Consider the following 15810-nt stretch of genomic DNA (forward strand, 5'->3'; position numbering starts at 1 on the left):
ATTTTATTAAGTACATTTGTTGGTGTTAGATGCCATGGAGACGGTTCTGACTCATAGTCATCCTAGGGATTTCCAAGAAACAGTTGATGGGTTTGAACCACTGACCTTGTGGTTAATAATCCAGTGCTTATCCTATATCACACATGGGAGCCTATAAAAATTAAAGCTAGTAAAATGGCTGCAGATTTCAGGCAGACAATAATTATGAGAACTTTGTAAATGTTTAATGTGTTGCCATCTAGAGTCACCTATAGAAAATACCCTAGTGAGTCACTGAGGGATTTACATGGAGCAAAGTCCTGATAAGGCTCTATAATAATGTGCCACATAGTCACATGACTTCTTATAAGAAAAAAGAAATGCACAAAATCACATAAGGAATTCTCTTTCCAAGTCATAAACATAGATAGGTTTTCTTCAGGGTTAGAATATTTTTATCTTTAGTTCTCAATATTAGGTTTCAAATCAATGAAAATTATCAATACTCTGGTGTGAAAACCGAATAATGTTATATACTGAAGAAATTGTACATAAAAAAATTTAGCTTGATTCTGAGAAGGAACAGAAAAGGGTAATTATTTAAACTGTGAGAATAACTCAGTGTCATATGTAGGGTTGCTGTATCAAATTTTTATACAAATTGCCTAAACATTTTCTTTGAAGTACATAATAGCAATTGATAAGTATACCATTATATCATTAAGTGATGTTGTTGTTGTTAAGAGCTATAGAGTTGGTTCCAACCCATAGTGATTCTGTATAGGGTTTCTGAGGTACAACTGATGAGCTTGAACTGCCGACCTTGCAGGTCAAACCGATTTGAAGTCCAGTGCATTAACCCACAGTGCCACACCAGGAGTCCGGATATATATCTAAATTAAGATTACTATATTATTCGTTTTCTTCACAAGACATCAATTAGTCAAAGCACAACTTCTTGTGTTTTATAAAGAGATTAGATTGCTATTTGCAGTTACTCTTATAGTAGTGCCTTCTCAAATCTTCCAGTTTAAAAATATGTACTCAATCTCTAATATGTCATATAATTAGATATGATTAAAATATCATAATGTGAGTCTAGTTGTGTTTCCTTGTCTTCAAAATACAAATTAAAAAGTTTCCATGAGTTTAAACTGTACGAATAAACAAAAAAAGGATTTTGATGTGAGCACAGGAAAGCAGTAAGTTGGCTTTGGAAGAATTGCTCTATTTTATTGACGAGCTGTTTCACTTACACATCTACACATTTTATAAATCAGAGAATAAATATCACTCAGAAACATGAATATAAGAAGTAAATGTAGGTTATTAATGTAAGAGAAGGAGTGATAAGCTCTAAGTTCCTAAGTACAAATAGTGTTGTTGTTGTTAAGTGGTGGTTGTGTGCTGTAGAGTTAGTTCTTATTCATAACAACTCTGTATAGGATTTTCAAGGCTTTAAATCCTTGTGGAAGCAGAAAGCCTCATCTCTTTCTGCTTGAAAGAGCAGCTGGTGGGCTTGAAATATGGACCTTGTGGCTCGTAATCTAGTGCTTATCATATAGAGCCACTGAGCTCCCAAGTAAAAATATTATTTCATATAATATCTGTAAGTCCCACCAAGTATCTAGTATTTCCCTTGGTATGTGGTTGCTAATAGTTGATTTAATAATAAATAATCAAATACTTGTTAACTACTCAGAAATATTAACATCAGCAAATTAAAATTTATATCCTTCAAGGGGGCTTCAATTCAATTTGTAGAAAAATTGAATCAAAAGAAAGTGGAATTTTCCCATTAACTTTTTGATTGAAACTCCTTGGCATTTCTGAAATGATATTTGCTATTTTATATAATCTTATACAATAGATAGATATATAAATTTTAATATGCAATAAATATAAAGAAATAACATTTTCTTCAAGCTACATTTGTTCAATGGATTGACTAAAAAGTTACATTCCAAACTCTTAAGTTTAAAATAAAACAGTAAACTTTTAGTACATAAGTGGACTTCCAAGAGGTTCATTCTGGTTCGAGAATTTGCTCTCCACCCTACATATACTGAATCAGGATCTACATTTTAAACAAGATCCCTAGGTGATTCCTGTACACACAGAACTCACCTGGTAATCTTGCTAAAGTGTAGATTCTGATTCAGTATATCTGGGGAGGAAAGGAAATTCTCAGCAGGAGGTTAAAAAAGAATGACATTCCAAACCCTGGTTTAAAATACATTTAATTAATGTCTATTTGTATATGTATGATTCTTTTAATAACTATAATTACCTGGTATGAATATACAGTGGAGCTATGTAATTAAGTAATCTCTAGTATAGAATTCTAGATTAGCCTTCCAAAGAAATTTGTATTGAAAGACGCTGGAGATACTTGCCACAATATTATTCTTTTATGTGACATGCATAATAAGAAGATTCATATGAAAATGAGATTTGGACAAAAAAAATTAACAGCGAAGGACTTGGATTATGGTTTATTATGTGTATTCTGAAAACAATTGAAGCATTATTGAATGTTAACTATTTGGTGGTTTCATAACAGAAAATGATATCCAGGCTTATTGATGATTATTCATTAGGATTATTTACAAAACAAAAAAGATAAAAATCAGGTTATCCTAATATTTACAAAACAATCTAAACACAAAAATCTAGAAACATACATCTAAATTCCAGACACAAAAAATTTCCTTTATGTGTCCAAATTTTTATCTCTTTTTTAACCTAAATTTTTTATCTTTTTGTTTTGTCAACATTATGAGAGTCAAATGGGACAGAATTTGGTCTTTTTATTCATGAGAAATTGAAAGCACAAAGCTTTCATAGGAGACTTTACAATTTATAATATAAAGATATCTTTTAAACATACCGTATTTTTGCTTCAGCACTGGTTATGGGGTTTCCATCTCTAAGCCACTGAATAACTGGAGTAGGTATACCATTTGCCTTGCACACCAGCTCAACATTTTCTCCTACAAGAACACTGACTTCACTTGGCATTTCAGCCCCAACAACACTTGGAGGAACTTTAGAGACACAAACAGGACTTTCATTAAGGTACATGGATATAAATTCTAATGAACACAACAAAATCATAGAATAGTATGACATTTCTATTCCTAATTCACTTTCTTCCTAGATTTAAGGGTCAAGATCAAACTACTGTTATCCACTTGAATTATTTTTAAAGGAGCGATAGGTAAAGGAATTTCCTCCATATTCCTGTAAATCACCATAATTAACCATGTGACATCTATTGATGACACCCTGTGGTTATGCTTCCATAAGTCCTGGCTGGAATCATTCTTAGATTGATATAAAATAGATGGCTTAGAATCAATTGATTAACTTTTTAATCTTTTAATTAATTAACTTTTAAACAAAGTTTTCCATAACTTTTAAGTATCAACTTATGTTATTTATTTCTTCATGATCTAATTTAAAGTTTATTTATTCTGAATAGTGAATAAGCTTACTATAGGTTTCAAGATCTAGTAGCTTTTGTTTTCTATTTCTATGCATCTTTGGTTTTCATTTTCATGATCATTAAGAAATAATATGCAATAAGAATATAGACAAAGTTATTATAAACTGATTTAATTTCCTTTTCTGCATTTACTAGCAAACTTATACAACTTCAATTTTGTGTTGGAACCAGCTCACAAAAGTCAATTGTACAACAGAATGCAGGATCCTATCCAGAGAAGCAGCAATACCAGAAATGGAGGCAGAGATGAGGAGATGGAGAGTAGGAGAAGCTGAGGACTCTAGACTCATGGAAAGAAAAGGACAGAGTGCTGGAGGCCAGGAGGCAGACTTGCAGAATGTGGCCTTTGGTTGTTTAAATTATTATATGTTCCTGAGTGTTTTTATGTACATCTCCCAACCCCTTCAAAAAAAAAAAGAAAGAAAGGAAAGAAAAACAGAGGGAATGGAAGCAAACACTGTTGTGATGCACGAAGGAGATTGTAGTCATTGCAATGAAATGATGGTGTAAAGTTGATGTCCTCCCATGTAATCTATCACTTAGTTTACACACACACACACAAAAAAAGTCAATTGTGCACATGTTTTCCTTACTCTGTTTAGCGACATCACATTGGTAGCTTGAAATTGACCATGGTGATAGTACTTACACATGGAAATTGGCAAATGCTACAAATTAAGGCCTTTTTGCCAGGAGAGTCTATTGCTAAACATTTGCCAATACTTTACTGCACAATCTCTCCAAATCTCAGATTAGTCATCCAAAAAACGATGGTAATTAAATACACTAAATTCAGAGTATTCAAGAAATAAGAATGTTAATAACAGCCATCTTACATTAAATATCTAAGGTATAACAAGCATTCGACTTTATAATGTCTTTGCACTAAAAATTATATATGTTGTTGTGAAGTGCTGTTGAGTTGGTTCTGATATATAGCGACCCTGGACAGGATTTCTGATAAGCAGCTGGTGAGTTTGAACCACCAACCTTGCACTTTAAACTGACCTTATGATCGAGTATTTGTCCCATGGCATCACACCAGAACTCCAGAAATTATATATACATAATATTAATATTGGAATCTTGGTGTGGTTCCATAGGATAAGCACTTAACCTCAAGGTCAGTTTGAAACTGCATGGTTGCTGGTTCAAATGCACCAGCCACTCCTTAGAAACTCTATACAGGGTCGCTGTGATTTGGAACCAACTTAACAGCACTTAACAACAACAACATAATATTAATACTAGTTTGTCTTACTGTGTTGGCTTTGTGTGTTACTGTGATGCTGGAAGCTATGTCACCAGTATCTTAAATACCAGCAAGGTACACCTACAATGGACAGGTTTCTGCTGAACTTCCAGACTAGACAGACTAGGAAGAAGAAGCAGACTATTCCTGAATGTTTAGCCACTGAAAACCTATGAATAGCAGAGGAGCACTGTCAGATAGCACCAGAATATTGAATGTTGAAACATGGTGAAGAGCACCAGAATATTGTCAGATAGAATGGGAGATTAGCCCCTCTGGTTGGAAAGTACTCAAAATATGAATGGGAAGAGCTGCCTCCAAAAAATAGAATTGACCCTGATTACAGGAATGGAGTAAAACTTTTGAGACCTTCATTTGATGATGTGGTACAACTCTTAATTAGAAGCACCATCTATTAATAATCAGAACATGGAATATACAGAGTATGAATGTAGGAAAATTGGAAGTTGTCAAAATGAAATCGAACACATAAAAATTGGTATCCTAGGCATTAGTGAGATGAAATGTAATGCTATTGGCCATTTTGAACCTGATAATCATATGGTTTCCTATGCCAGCAATGACAAATTCAAGAGGAATGGTGTCATATTTATCATCACAAAGAACAATTCAAGATCTATGTTGAAGCACAACACTGTCTGTGATAGGATAATATTCATAACAACTACAAGGAAGACCAGTTAAAACCACTATTATTCAAATTTATGTACCAACCACTAAAACTAGTGATGAGACTGAAGAATTCTATCAATGTCTTCAGTCTGAAATTGATCAAACATGTAGTCAAGATCTGTTGATAATTAGTGGTGATTGGAATGCAAAGGTTAGAAACTAAGAGGAAGGATCAGTTGCTGGAAAATATGGTCTTGGTGATAGAAATCATGCTGGAGATCGCATGGTAGAATTTTTCAAGACCAATGACTTATTCATCGCAAATACCATTTTCAAACAATATAAAAGATGACTATACACACGGATCTAACCAGATGACATACACAGAAATCAAACTGACTACATCTATGGGAAGACATGGTGGAAATGGTTGACCAGTCTATGGTGAGCACACCTTACTAGTGTTATTTTCTCCCCTATATACCTAGGCGATGGAGAGTTTTATTTCAGACCTAAAGGGTGGATGAGAACCACAGTCTCATGCTCCTCTCTGTAAATCTTTATAGGAGTAGACCGTCTCATCTTTCTTCTACAAGGAATTTATTGGATTGTGGCTTAGGGCCTAATCGACAGTGACCTTGTAGTTAGAAACTCAACACCTAACCGACAGAGCCACCAAGGCTGCTATGTAATATACTGAAGTATATAATTTCTAGTTCAAAGACATCATAAATTACATATCAAGACTCGAAAAATGTTTGATCATAACTCTTATACTATAATTAGCATCATTATTATTTATATGTTGTTTCAACAATGCATCTTTACTAAGTAAATATTTTTTGCACTTACGCTTCTGAAATATCGAACCATCACCAATCATTACATAGAAAACACAACTGATAAACATAGGAAATGAAACTGATAAACATAAAAATATTTCAGTTTCATTTTATTTTCAGTATTTGGACAGCAGCTTTCACAGTACACAAGTAGATAGTAAACATTCACAGTTACAATGATAATTTATGAAAAATAATTTTTATAATAACAAAAAATTTAAAACAAACCCGCATTTCAACTTAATTTCAAGTTAGACTTACAGGTCATTTTAAATATTAAGTCAAAGGTTTTAACCAGAGGTTTACTGAAAGTCAAAAGTATCTAGTTTCTTTTCACAGTGCTAAATACTCTGCCCAGAGTTATCATCCACTAAGTATTTGTTGGCTAGAAAAATTTTCCTTATTCTTACCCCAAAATAGTATAAGATTCCTGTTTATTTGAAAATTATCTTAATTCCTTATCTGTGGTTATAACAGAGTGCAAACTCTTTATGAATTAAATCTTACTTATCTATATAAAAGGAGCTCTGGTGGTATTGTGAATTAGGCATTGGGCTACTAACTGTAAGGCTGCCAGTTCAAATCCACCAGCAGTTCTGAGGGAGAAAGCTGAGGCTATCTTTTCCCATAAAGATTTACAGCCTTGGAAACCCTACAGAGGGTTGCTATGAATCAAAATTAACTCAGTGACAGTGGGTTGGTTTTTTTGGGTTTTCTTTAAAAAAATATAAATATATAAGAATAGTTCTATGGGGATTGTTGTTGTTGTTAAATGCCATCCATTAGGTTCCAACCCACTGCAACCCTGTATAAGGTCAAGTAAACTATGCCAGTTAAAAATAATAAATATATGAGCTCTATATGAGTTAAAGAGTACATATCGAATATATATTACAGAAAGGTAACAATTAGTAAACATGGAAAAAATAGAGATCACTGAATTTCCATTGTTCTTGTTCCATATATGTATTCAGCTCCATGAAAATTAAACTTCCTGGTAAACTGATAGTCTTTTTTGTTGATCTAAAGATATTTTACATTATAAAATACCCCTTTAAATGCAGTCTTATTTAGAACTATAAATGGAATATAATAAAGGAATTAAATACAAATCTCAGTGTATCCCACATACCTTGAATTGAAAGAACGTAATTTTTCTGTGCCTTTCCCTCCATATTTGATGCAATGCATGTATAGTTTCCACTATCTGAAAACTGAGACCGGGCAATTTGGAGTTTGCTACCTCCAGACAAAATATGAACTTCAAGTGAACCAGAATTTTCTGTAGTCACAAAGAAAAACAAAATAAAACACAGATAAGATTTTATTTAAATATCTCTATAGTTCACTATAAAAACATCTTGCTCTATGTGCTAACTGCATTTCTTAAAAGTTTTCCATTATATTTTTTTCTTAAATGAGTTTTTTTTTTTAAACAGAAAGATAAATTTTTACAAAAATTAATAATCATTTTATTTTTCATCTGCTTTTAAAAACTTTTAATTCTGATTTGAGTGAAAACTTACAGAGTAGATTTTTTTTCATTCAACAATTCATACCTGTTTTGTTTTGTGACATTAATTGCAATTCTTACAATATAACAGCACTGGTCCCAGTTTCTTCCTGTGTTTACCATTTCCATTTGTCTTTCTTTCCTTATCTATTCCTGCCTTCTGTGCTATGTTGTTAAGTGTCATTGAGTCCGTTCTGACTCACAGCAACCCTGTATAGGGTTTTTGAGGAGCAGCTGGTGAGTCTGAATCACTGATCTGGTGGTTCACAGTCCAATGTTTATTCAACAGCACCACAAGAGGAGTTCTGAGCTATATCCATAGGCAAATGCCACCCTTTTGATCTTGAACCGGCTGAATATTCTAAGGAGTGGGGTTATTGTTTGCTAATCTGTTGTTTAGCTGAAAGTTGAACCACAGGGTAAATTCAGCCCCAGACTTGACAGGTGATTAAAGACCACTGTGTCGAGAGTTCTATTAGTTTCTATCACACCAATAAGTCTAATCTTTTTTATGGACTGAGTTTTAGTCCACATTTTCTCCTAATCTATACAGGACCACCAGCACTGTTAGTCAGGCACCATCTAGTTTTTAGCCTCAGGATCATGGAGACTGGGGTTCCTATAGTCCATTATTAGCCTTTTAGAGTAATTGTTTTCATGCGTCTTTAATTTTCACTTTTCTTTGCCCTAGATGGGGAGAGAGCAATAGTTGCACCTTAAATGGCCGCTCACAGTCATTAAGACTCCGCTTGTTACTCAACAAAGTAGGATGTAGAACACTGTCTTGGTGACAATTGATCTTGATGCCACCCCTTCCTAGGATCCTGAGCACCTAGACCCAATGACTCCTTCTCTCAAGGTGTTTGGTTATGTCTAAGAAGCTCATATAACTTTGCCTTATGAATATATTTATAGCACATACATTTGTTGTTGATAAGTACCATCAAGTCAGTTTTAACTCATAGTGACCCTGTACAGGAGTGACTGGTAGGTTTGAACCACCAACCCTGTGGCTAACAATCCAGTGCTTATCCTACAGCACCACAAGAGCATTGGTGTGTAGAAATATTATCTGGCAAACTTCTATATGGTCATAAGTATAGCCCTTTTGGTCAGCCCATACTGATTCATTTTGCCTCTATGCCTATTAATGTTTGTTATTACTGATAGTACAAGACTGTGTATATGATATTATTTACCTTTGTTGCCTGTTTAGTCTATTTTCAAGTATATATTTCAGTATTTTAAATTTTCTTCAAAAGATCCCTGGTGGCACAATTGTTAAGTGTTTGGCTCTAACCTAAATAGTAAGAACCAACAAACTACTATTCAGGAGATGTTGTTTTGTTGTTAGGTACCCTGGAGTGGGTTCTGACTCATAGTGAGCCTGCACAGGGGTTCCAAGGCTGTAAATCCTTAAGGGAGCAGAACGCCTCATCTTTCTCTTGCAGAACTGCTGGTAGTTTCAAACTGCCGACCTTGAGGTTAGCATCCCATTTCGTAACCACTACGTTACCAGAGCTCTTTCTACTCAGGAGATAGATGTTGGTAATTTGCGTCCGTAAAAATTAAAGACTTGGGAACTCTATGTGACAGTACTACTCTGTGAATTGAAATTGTTACTGAGTTGCTAAGAATTGGAATTGAGTTACCGGCAATAAATTTGGTTTGTGCTGGCTTGGTTTAGGCTTTCTTCTTGTGAATCCAGCCATTATCATAATATTGAAAATGTGCTAGTTTAAAAATCTAGTCAATTAAGAATAAAAGAAAACAACTATACATAATAATGCAGAAATCTGTTACCTATGGCCTTGTTGTTTTTTAACCATGCTATTGTGGGAGGTGGGATCCCTGTGGCATCACATGTTAGGGTCACAGGATTACTGATTGTCTCAACAACCACTTCATCTTCAGGACCTTCAATACTGGGTGGAACTGTAAAAAGAGAGAAGAAACCATGTGTCCTCATTAAGCTCATTAGGGCAAGTTTTTTCATTTGCATATCTGGGGGAAAAAAGAGTTGTATTACAGGCAGATGCTCACCATATACATTGAGGTGGAAATTTTTATCATCCCGTCCTGCTACATTTATAGCTCTACATACATACTGGCCTGTGTCAGATACCTAAAAGAAAAAGATACTATTGTATGTGCTCCATTATGTTATAGATGACCAATCACACTATTCCAGTGTAGATTAAATCATCAGTCATCTTTATGTTCAAACGCCCCAGTTCTTATTGCTTTCACTAAGCCTTCCTTTACTTTTTTTTTTAAACCATAAAATCAATAGCATCGAAGACTTAATTTTTCATTTAGAATTCATTTTCACTATAGATTATTGTTTCAACAATAAAAATCGAGAACTCTAGAGATGGACAGAAAATTCAAGAAATAATTCTAAACAAAACTTGCAACTATCTCTTTTACCTTCCCACAAAGGAATGACATAAAAGCAAAAATCAAAGATGCACCTCAGCTTTCTTGATGTGCAGCATTTGTCCATCTAATAAAATCTCCAAGTGAGTAGACTCTGTTAACATCCGCCCATTCTTATACCAAGTGATGACTGGAGGTGGAACAGCATTTGACTCACACTCCATGGACACTGAAATTCCTTCTCTTACATTAATTACAGAAAGAGACTCACTGCCATGATCTTTAATGCTTGGAGGCACTGAGGGAAAGAAACAAGAACAGAGGTATATTTTCCCATTAATGTGTTCAGACAGAATTATCTATATCAGTTTAAAAATGAAATGATTTTATGAGGAGAGTAAAAACAAACCATAAACAGTCAAAGAAACTTTTTTCTTGCTTTCACCAGCTTGGTTGATAGCTATACAAGTATATTCACCACCATCAGATACCTTGGCCCGAATAATTTGTAGAGTTCGACCACCTAAAATACAAATTGAAATGTGATACAGAGGTTATTCCAACTGCTTCAGATAAATAGCAAAATATTTCCTTTCACTTGGAGTAAGATGGATACAGAAGGGTTTTATATTTAAAATGGAAGAGTTGAATCAGTTTTACCTGATCCTCGCTTTACTATTAATTCTATTTCCTTTTAAAGGAAGATACTTACAGATTTTTCTCCTCAGTAAACAAGGATCATAGAACTGTATGGTATAGATTCTACTAAGCAAACAGTAATTGTACTTAGGCAAAATATGTCAAATATTTCTGGTCTTAAAATCTATTCATCCGTCCTCAAGGAACTATACTATTGATTTAAAACAACCAGAGAATCCATCAAATGAAAAAGATATTTATCAAGTTACCACTCCCATAGAATTAATAAGCAGATCTGTTCCTATATTTCATAATTTGTTGAGGATGCTTTGTTATTATGTTTTCCTACTAAAATCATAACTGTCTGCATAACCCTTATCCTAATGGCTTTAAATAGGTAAATGGAACAAAACAAAACTTTGAAAGGAACAAAGATGAAATACAACTTGTATTCAAGGTAAAGTAAAATGAGAAAAGCGTATAAGGATATTAATAGATTATCTTAATTTTATTTCATTATACCATGTCATTACATATCATATATATTATATCATATAAAAATATTTTTAGGAATAATATATTCCTTACCAGGCACAATGAGAGCATTTGTGTTTGGGTTCATGGGATGCTCATTCTTGAGCCAGCTGAGATCAGGAGGTGGAAAACCAGACACCTCACACGTCAGAGAGATGAAATTGTTCACAACAACAGTCACATTTTCAGGGTTAGGACCAATGACACTTGGAGGAACTACAATCACAAATGTAGTAAAAGTCAAACCTGATGTAAGCATGTACATTCCAATTTTTTAGTCAAACCACTGAACTCTGCTACAGCACTGAGTTAATGATATCAGCAATAAACTAGAAAGTATTCCTGTGATTCCTACAAATATTTACACCTGTGTGATGAAGTTCTTTTTCTTTTTAAAATGTCTTAATGCCTTCATCAAATTCACTCCAACACTTTCACTTTTCCCAGTTGAAAGAGGATACCAGATATTTTGCATTTTATTTGTAAAACACTTTGGGAGCTCCTTAGATGGCTTTGTCAATGTATAAAGTCCTTTTACTAAGAACAGTTGACTATTCTTGTTTATAATAATACATCCTTATTTAAACATTTTCTTCCTTTTAAACCAATGAAAGAGTATTTAGAAATTTAATGTTAGGGTATTTATCAATAAATAGTACAGATTTTTGTTTCTACAATATAGGTTGCGAACTATTGAGATGGACAGAAAATTTAAGAAATAAACAATAGCATTAAGTTTCTTGTTCAAAATAAAAAAAGTAATTTAAAAAGCAAAAGCAGTGCTGAGAGAAAAAGTGGAGCAAAAATATGACTTTCAAATGTAATATCATTCATATGTGTTTAATATATGCATACAAAGCAATGTACATTTCATAAGACTATATGCAAATAGAAGTAAAAACAAATCATTTGAATAACTTTGTATGATGTGGGTGGGAGTATGCAAGTAAGGAAGAGGTATAAAAATGAGTGAATAAATGAATGAATGAATACACTAATGAAACGATTAATAAATAAAAGAAGACATGGCTCTTGCTATAACTAATGAAGATAGTGAGACATGAACTATGAAATATAATTTATATTTTGTGATCTTAAGATAGGTCTCAAACCATAAGAAAATTAGAACATGAGTAAAGGCAAAAATGTCTCTTTTTTCTTTAAATATTAAACATCCATAATTAATTCTAATACTCTTCATTAATTCATTTATTTATCAAATATTTACTGAATAGGTACTATGTGCTAGACATTGTGCTTCATGCTGAGGATGCAGTGTGGAAAACATTTTGACAATATCCATATAGAGTTAATGATTTGGTGGGGTTGCCAGGCACTGCATTAGAAACAGTTACCATTTTTTGAGTGCCCAAACTATGCCAGGCACTGGTCTATACAATTCACATATACCATTGCATTGATGCCTCCTTTAACCTTATGTATTAGATACAGTTCTTATCAATATGTAAGACAGAAAGAAATTGAGACATAGAGGTTAGTATTTGCCTAAGAGGACACAGATAGCTATTTGAAGTTACAGACTTGAAAGTGAAGCAGTCTGGCTCTAGAGTTCATTTTCTTAGTCATTGTTCTGTACTATCTACTGATTCCAAATGACAACAGGTCATTATATATAGATTTGGGGAATCAGGGAGACTTCCTAGAGAAAGTAACATAAGAGACTTGAAATATGACCAGGGCTTAGCTAAATAGAAGAGAGAAAAGGGATGTGGCTTCTAGAAAGACGGCACAGCATATGCAAAGACTGACATGGGGAAAAGAACACAGTACCTAGAAGCCTGGCAGGATTTGAAGAGAAGTGGGTGGGAGAAGGATTAAAGGGCTAAACAAATAAAAGACCCTACAGGATGCTCTGGACATCATTAACAATGTTGAAATATATATATCCAATGGGAAGCAGAATGGTGATTTCATAAAAGAATTTTAAAAATTATCTTCCTGCAGCAAAGAGAAGTGATTAGAAGGCTAATGGAGCTGAAAATAGTTAGAAGGCTCTTTCTGTATTAGGAGCCTATGATTATAGTAGTTGGGTTTGGGATGGTGTCAGAGGATCAAGTAAAGTTGGTATGCCCCAGAATATTTTGTAGGAAGAATGATCAGGACTTTGTATTTTAGGGAGAAGGCTGAGGAGTTATGGGTGATGCTTAGGATTCTGGGTTGAACAAGAGGTAGGTAGTGGTTTCCTTATGTAGACAAAGAAAGGAGGAGGAACATAATTTTGGGAAAAGGTAAGGAGTTTAATTTTATACATGTTGTTTTAGACAGACTATTAGACATGTATATAAATATGAAGCAGATATATGGATAGAAGAGACTGGGACTCTTGGGGGCCCTGGTTGGAGTTAGAATCTTGGAAACTATTTGCACATGACAGTAACTGAAATTTGGAAGTGAATGAGATTATCTCCAAATAGAACAAGTTCTAGACCTCTAAAAACTGTAAAATTTTAATGGTTGGGTAAAGACAGGACTATCAAAAAGAAGAGACATTAGAAAAGCCAAATATACACAAAGGATGTGGGTGCCCAAGGAAGAAAAGATTATTCTAGAAGGACCCAGGATTGGCAAATGCTTGAAAAGATGAAGTAAGGAAATGAAGTGTGAAAAGTACCCCCTGGACTTATTAACAAAAGGTCATTTAGTGAAGTCAGTAACAGTTTCAATGCAGTTATAGAGCTGGAAAACAGAATGTAATGGTGGGAGGAATGAGTGGGAAGCAGAGCCATTAAATACATACAGTTATTAGAGAAGTTTGCCTTGAAATGAGGGAGAAAAATAAGGAATAGCTGGAGAGAAATGTGATGTCTACAAGAGACCTCTTTTCTTTTTTCTTTTTTAAATGTAAGAGACTGTTCAATTTATGTGCTGTTGGGAAGGAGTCAGAGAAGAGTGAGACTTTCCATATTTGAGATAAAGATATGACACTGTGAGATATTTGAAGAAGTGGGAGGCAGGGATCTAGAATTCAGGTTAGTCTTTGGTATTAGGAAGGTGATGGTGGTAGTGAGTGTGTGCCGTCTAATTGACTCTGTATAGAGTTCTTGAGGCTGTAAATTTTATGGGAGTAGAACGCTTCATCTTTCTCCCATGGTGTATCTGGAGGACTCAAACTGCTGAATTTGTGGTTAGCAGCCCAACATGTAACTCACTATGTCACCAGGACTCCTGATTGGGAAAAATAGAAGGCTATTTCTCTCCTTTTCTGTAACAGGAAAGAAAGAATAAGTGGAAGAAACAGACACAAGCAGTAATTTCAATCTCATGGTAAGAAGTTGAGCTGATTGTTGTGCGAGCCCTCCTTTATCCCTGGCAAAACAGAAGATGAACAAATTTACTTGAAGAGATTGGTGAATGTGTGAGATAGTCATGGAATAGAAACTAGGCTAGACAGTATGGAAAGCCCAGTTAACTCCAGCCTTTACTCCAGCACTGCTTAGCTCCATACATAGATAAAGTGCATATGTGAAATTTACTGTAAAAGAGAAAAGAAGTTTAGTGAAAAACAAAACTCTCAAATAAGACTGCCTAGTTTAAAATCCTGGTTCTGCACTTGCATTCCGTTAACTTCGAAGATGTTATTTATTCAATCTGAGACTCAATTTTCTCATCTGTGAAAGTGGTATAAAATGCTGTCAAACACCTGGAGTTATTAGGCTATTTAAGTAATTCTTAATAATAACACATATAAAGTACTCGACACAGCACCTAGTAAGCATTAAACAGTCCATTTATTTTTGTTGAAGGAGCCCTGCTGGCACAACAGTTACAGCTTGGCTGCTAACTAAAGGCTGGCAGTTCAAACCCACTCAGTGGCTTCTCAGGAAAAAGACCTAGTGCATTGCTGCCTAGAAAAGCATACTTTCTCACAAGAGGTCACTATGATTTGATAAACAATTGACAGCACCTAACAATAACAGCAACGTAACATTGTTGTTATAAACATGTAGAGTTGAACTTTTGCTAGGCAAAAGCTATAATAAGGCATGGGTTAAGAAATATAATTAAAATGATGTTCCATGAAAGTTAAAATGGATGGAAAGGAAAGTGAAGGTTGAAGGTGGTTGAGAAAAATTGACAAGTCAGTAGACTTAAAAGTTAGAATAAGAAAACATAGGTGTAGTAAATGGCGTGGCTTTAAGTAAAAATAATTTCTATTACTCCTCACCAAAATGCCTTTTCCAATATTTGAGTGAGTTCCTGATTAGTCAGAAGTTAATAACAACATTAACTGGTGAAGGAAAAAACTCATCTTGAACTCCAATTCTTAATGGTAAAACACTACTTGATACTTCCTCTCAAGTCACCTGAGGCTCCCACTTTAGGTATTTCAACTGTGCACTAAGAGGCGGCAATGAATATGTTGGAAATATAGTAAATGAACTGAAAATATTTACTTAGCAAGCACTACAACTACCCACCAGCAGCTCTATGTGAGAAAGATGAGGGATTCTGTTGCTGCAACATCAAGAACTACAGATTTCATTTTAAATTTAGGGAGACCAAACTAAGT

General features: G+C 34.3%; 1 protein-coding gene across 1 annotated transcript in view; it reads right to left on the reverse strand.

Annotated features, from left to right (window-relative positions):
- HMCN1 (hemicentin 1) overlaps window positions 1-15810 on the reverse strand; it is a 665929-nt gene that overhangs the window by 126908 nt on the left and 523211 nt on the right. Inside the window, exons 57-63 of the mRNA XM_006872707.1 lie at window positions 11334-11495; window positions 10516-10629; window positions 10202-10404; window positions 9771-9852; window positions 9531-9662; window positions 7347-7496; window positions 2870-3026 (exon numbers count right to left, since the gene is read on the reverse strand). Of these exons, the coding sequence (XP_006872769.1) occupies window positions 2870-3026; window positions 7347-7496; window positions 9531-9662; window positions 9771-9852; window positions 10202-10404; window positions 10516-10629; window positions 11334-11495 (1000 nt within the window). The remainder of the gene's footprint in view (window positions 1-2869; window positions 3027-7346; window positions 7497-9530; window positions 9663-9770; window positions 9853-10201; window positions 10405-10515; window positions 10630-11333; window positions 11496-15810) is intronic.

The sequence above is a fragment of the Chrysochloris asiatica genome, unplaced genomic scaffold, assembly GCF_000296735.1.
Source record: "Chrysochloris asiatica unplaced genomic scaffold, ChrAsi1.0 scaffold00210, whole genome shotgun sequence".
NCBI lineage: Eukaryota > Metazoa > Chordata > Mammalia > Afrosoricida > Chrysochloridae > Chrysochloris > Chrysochloris asiatica.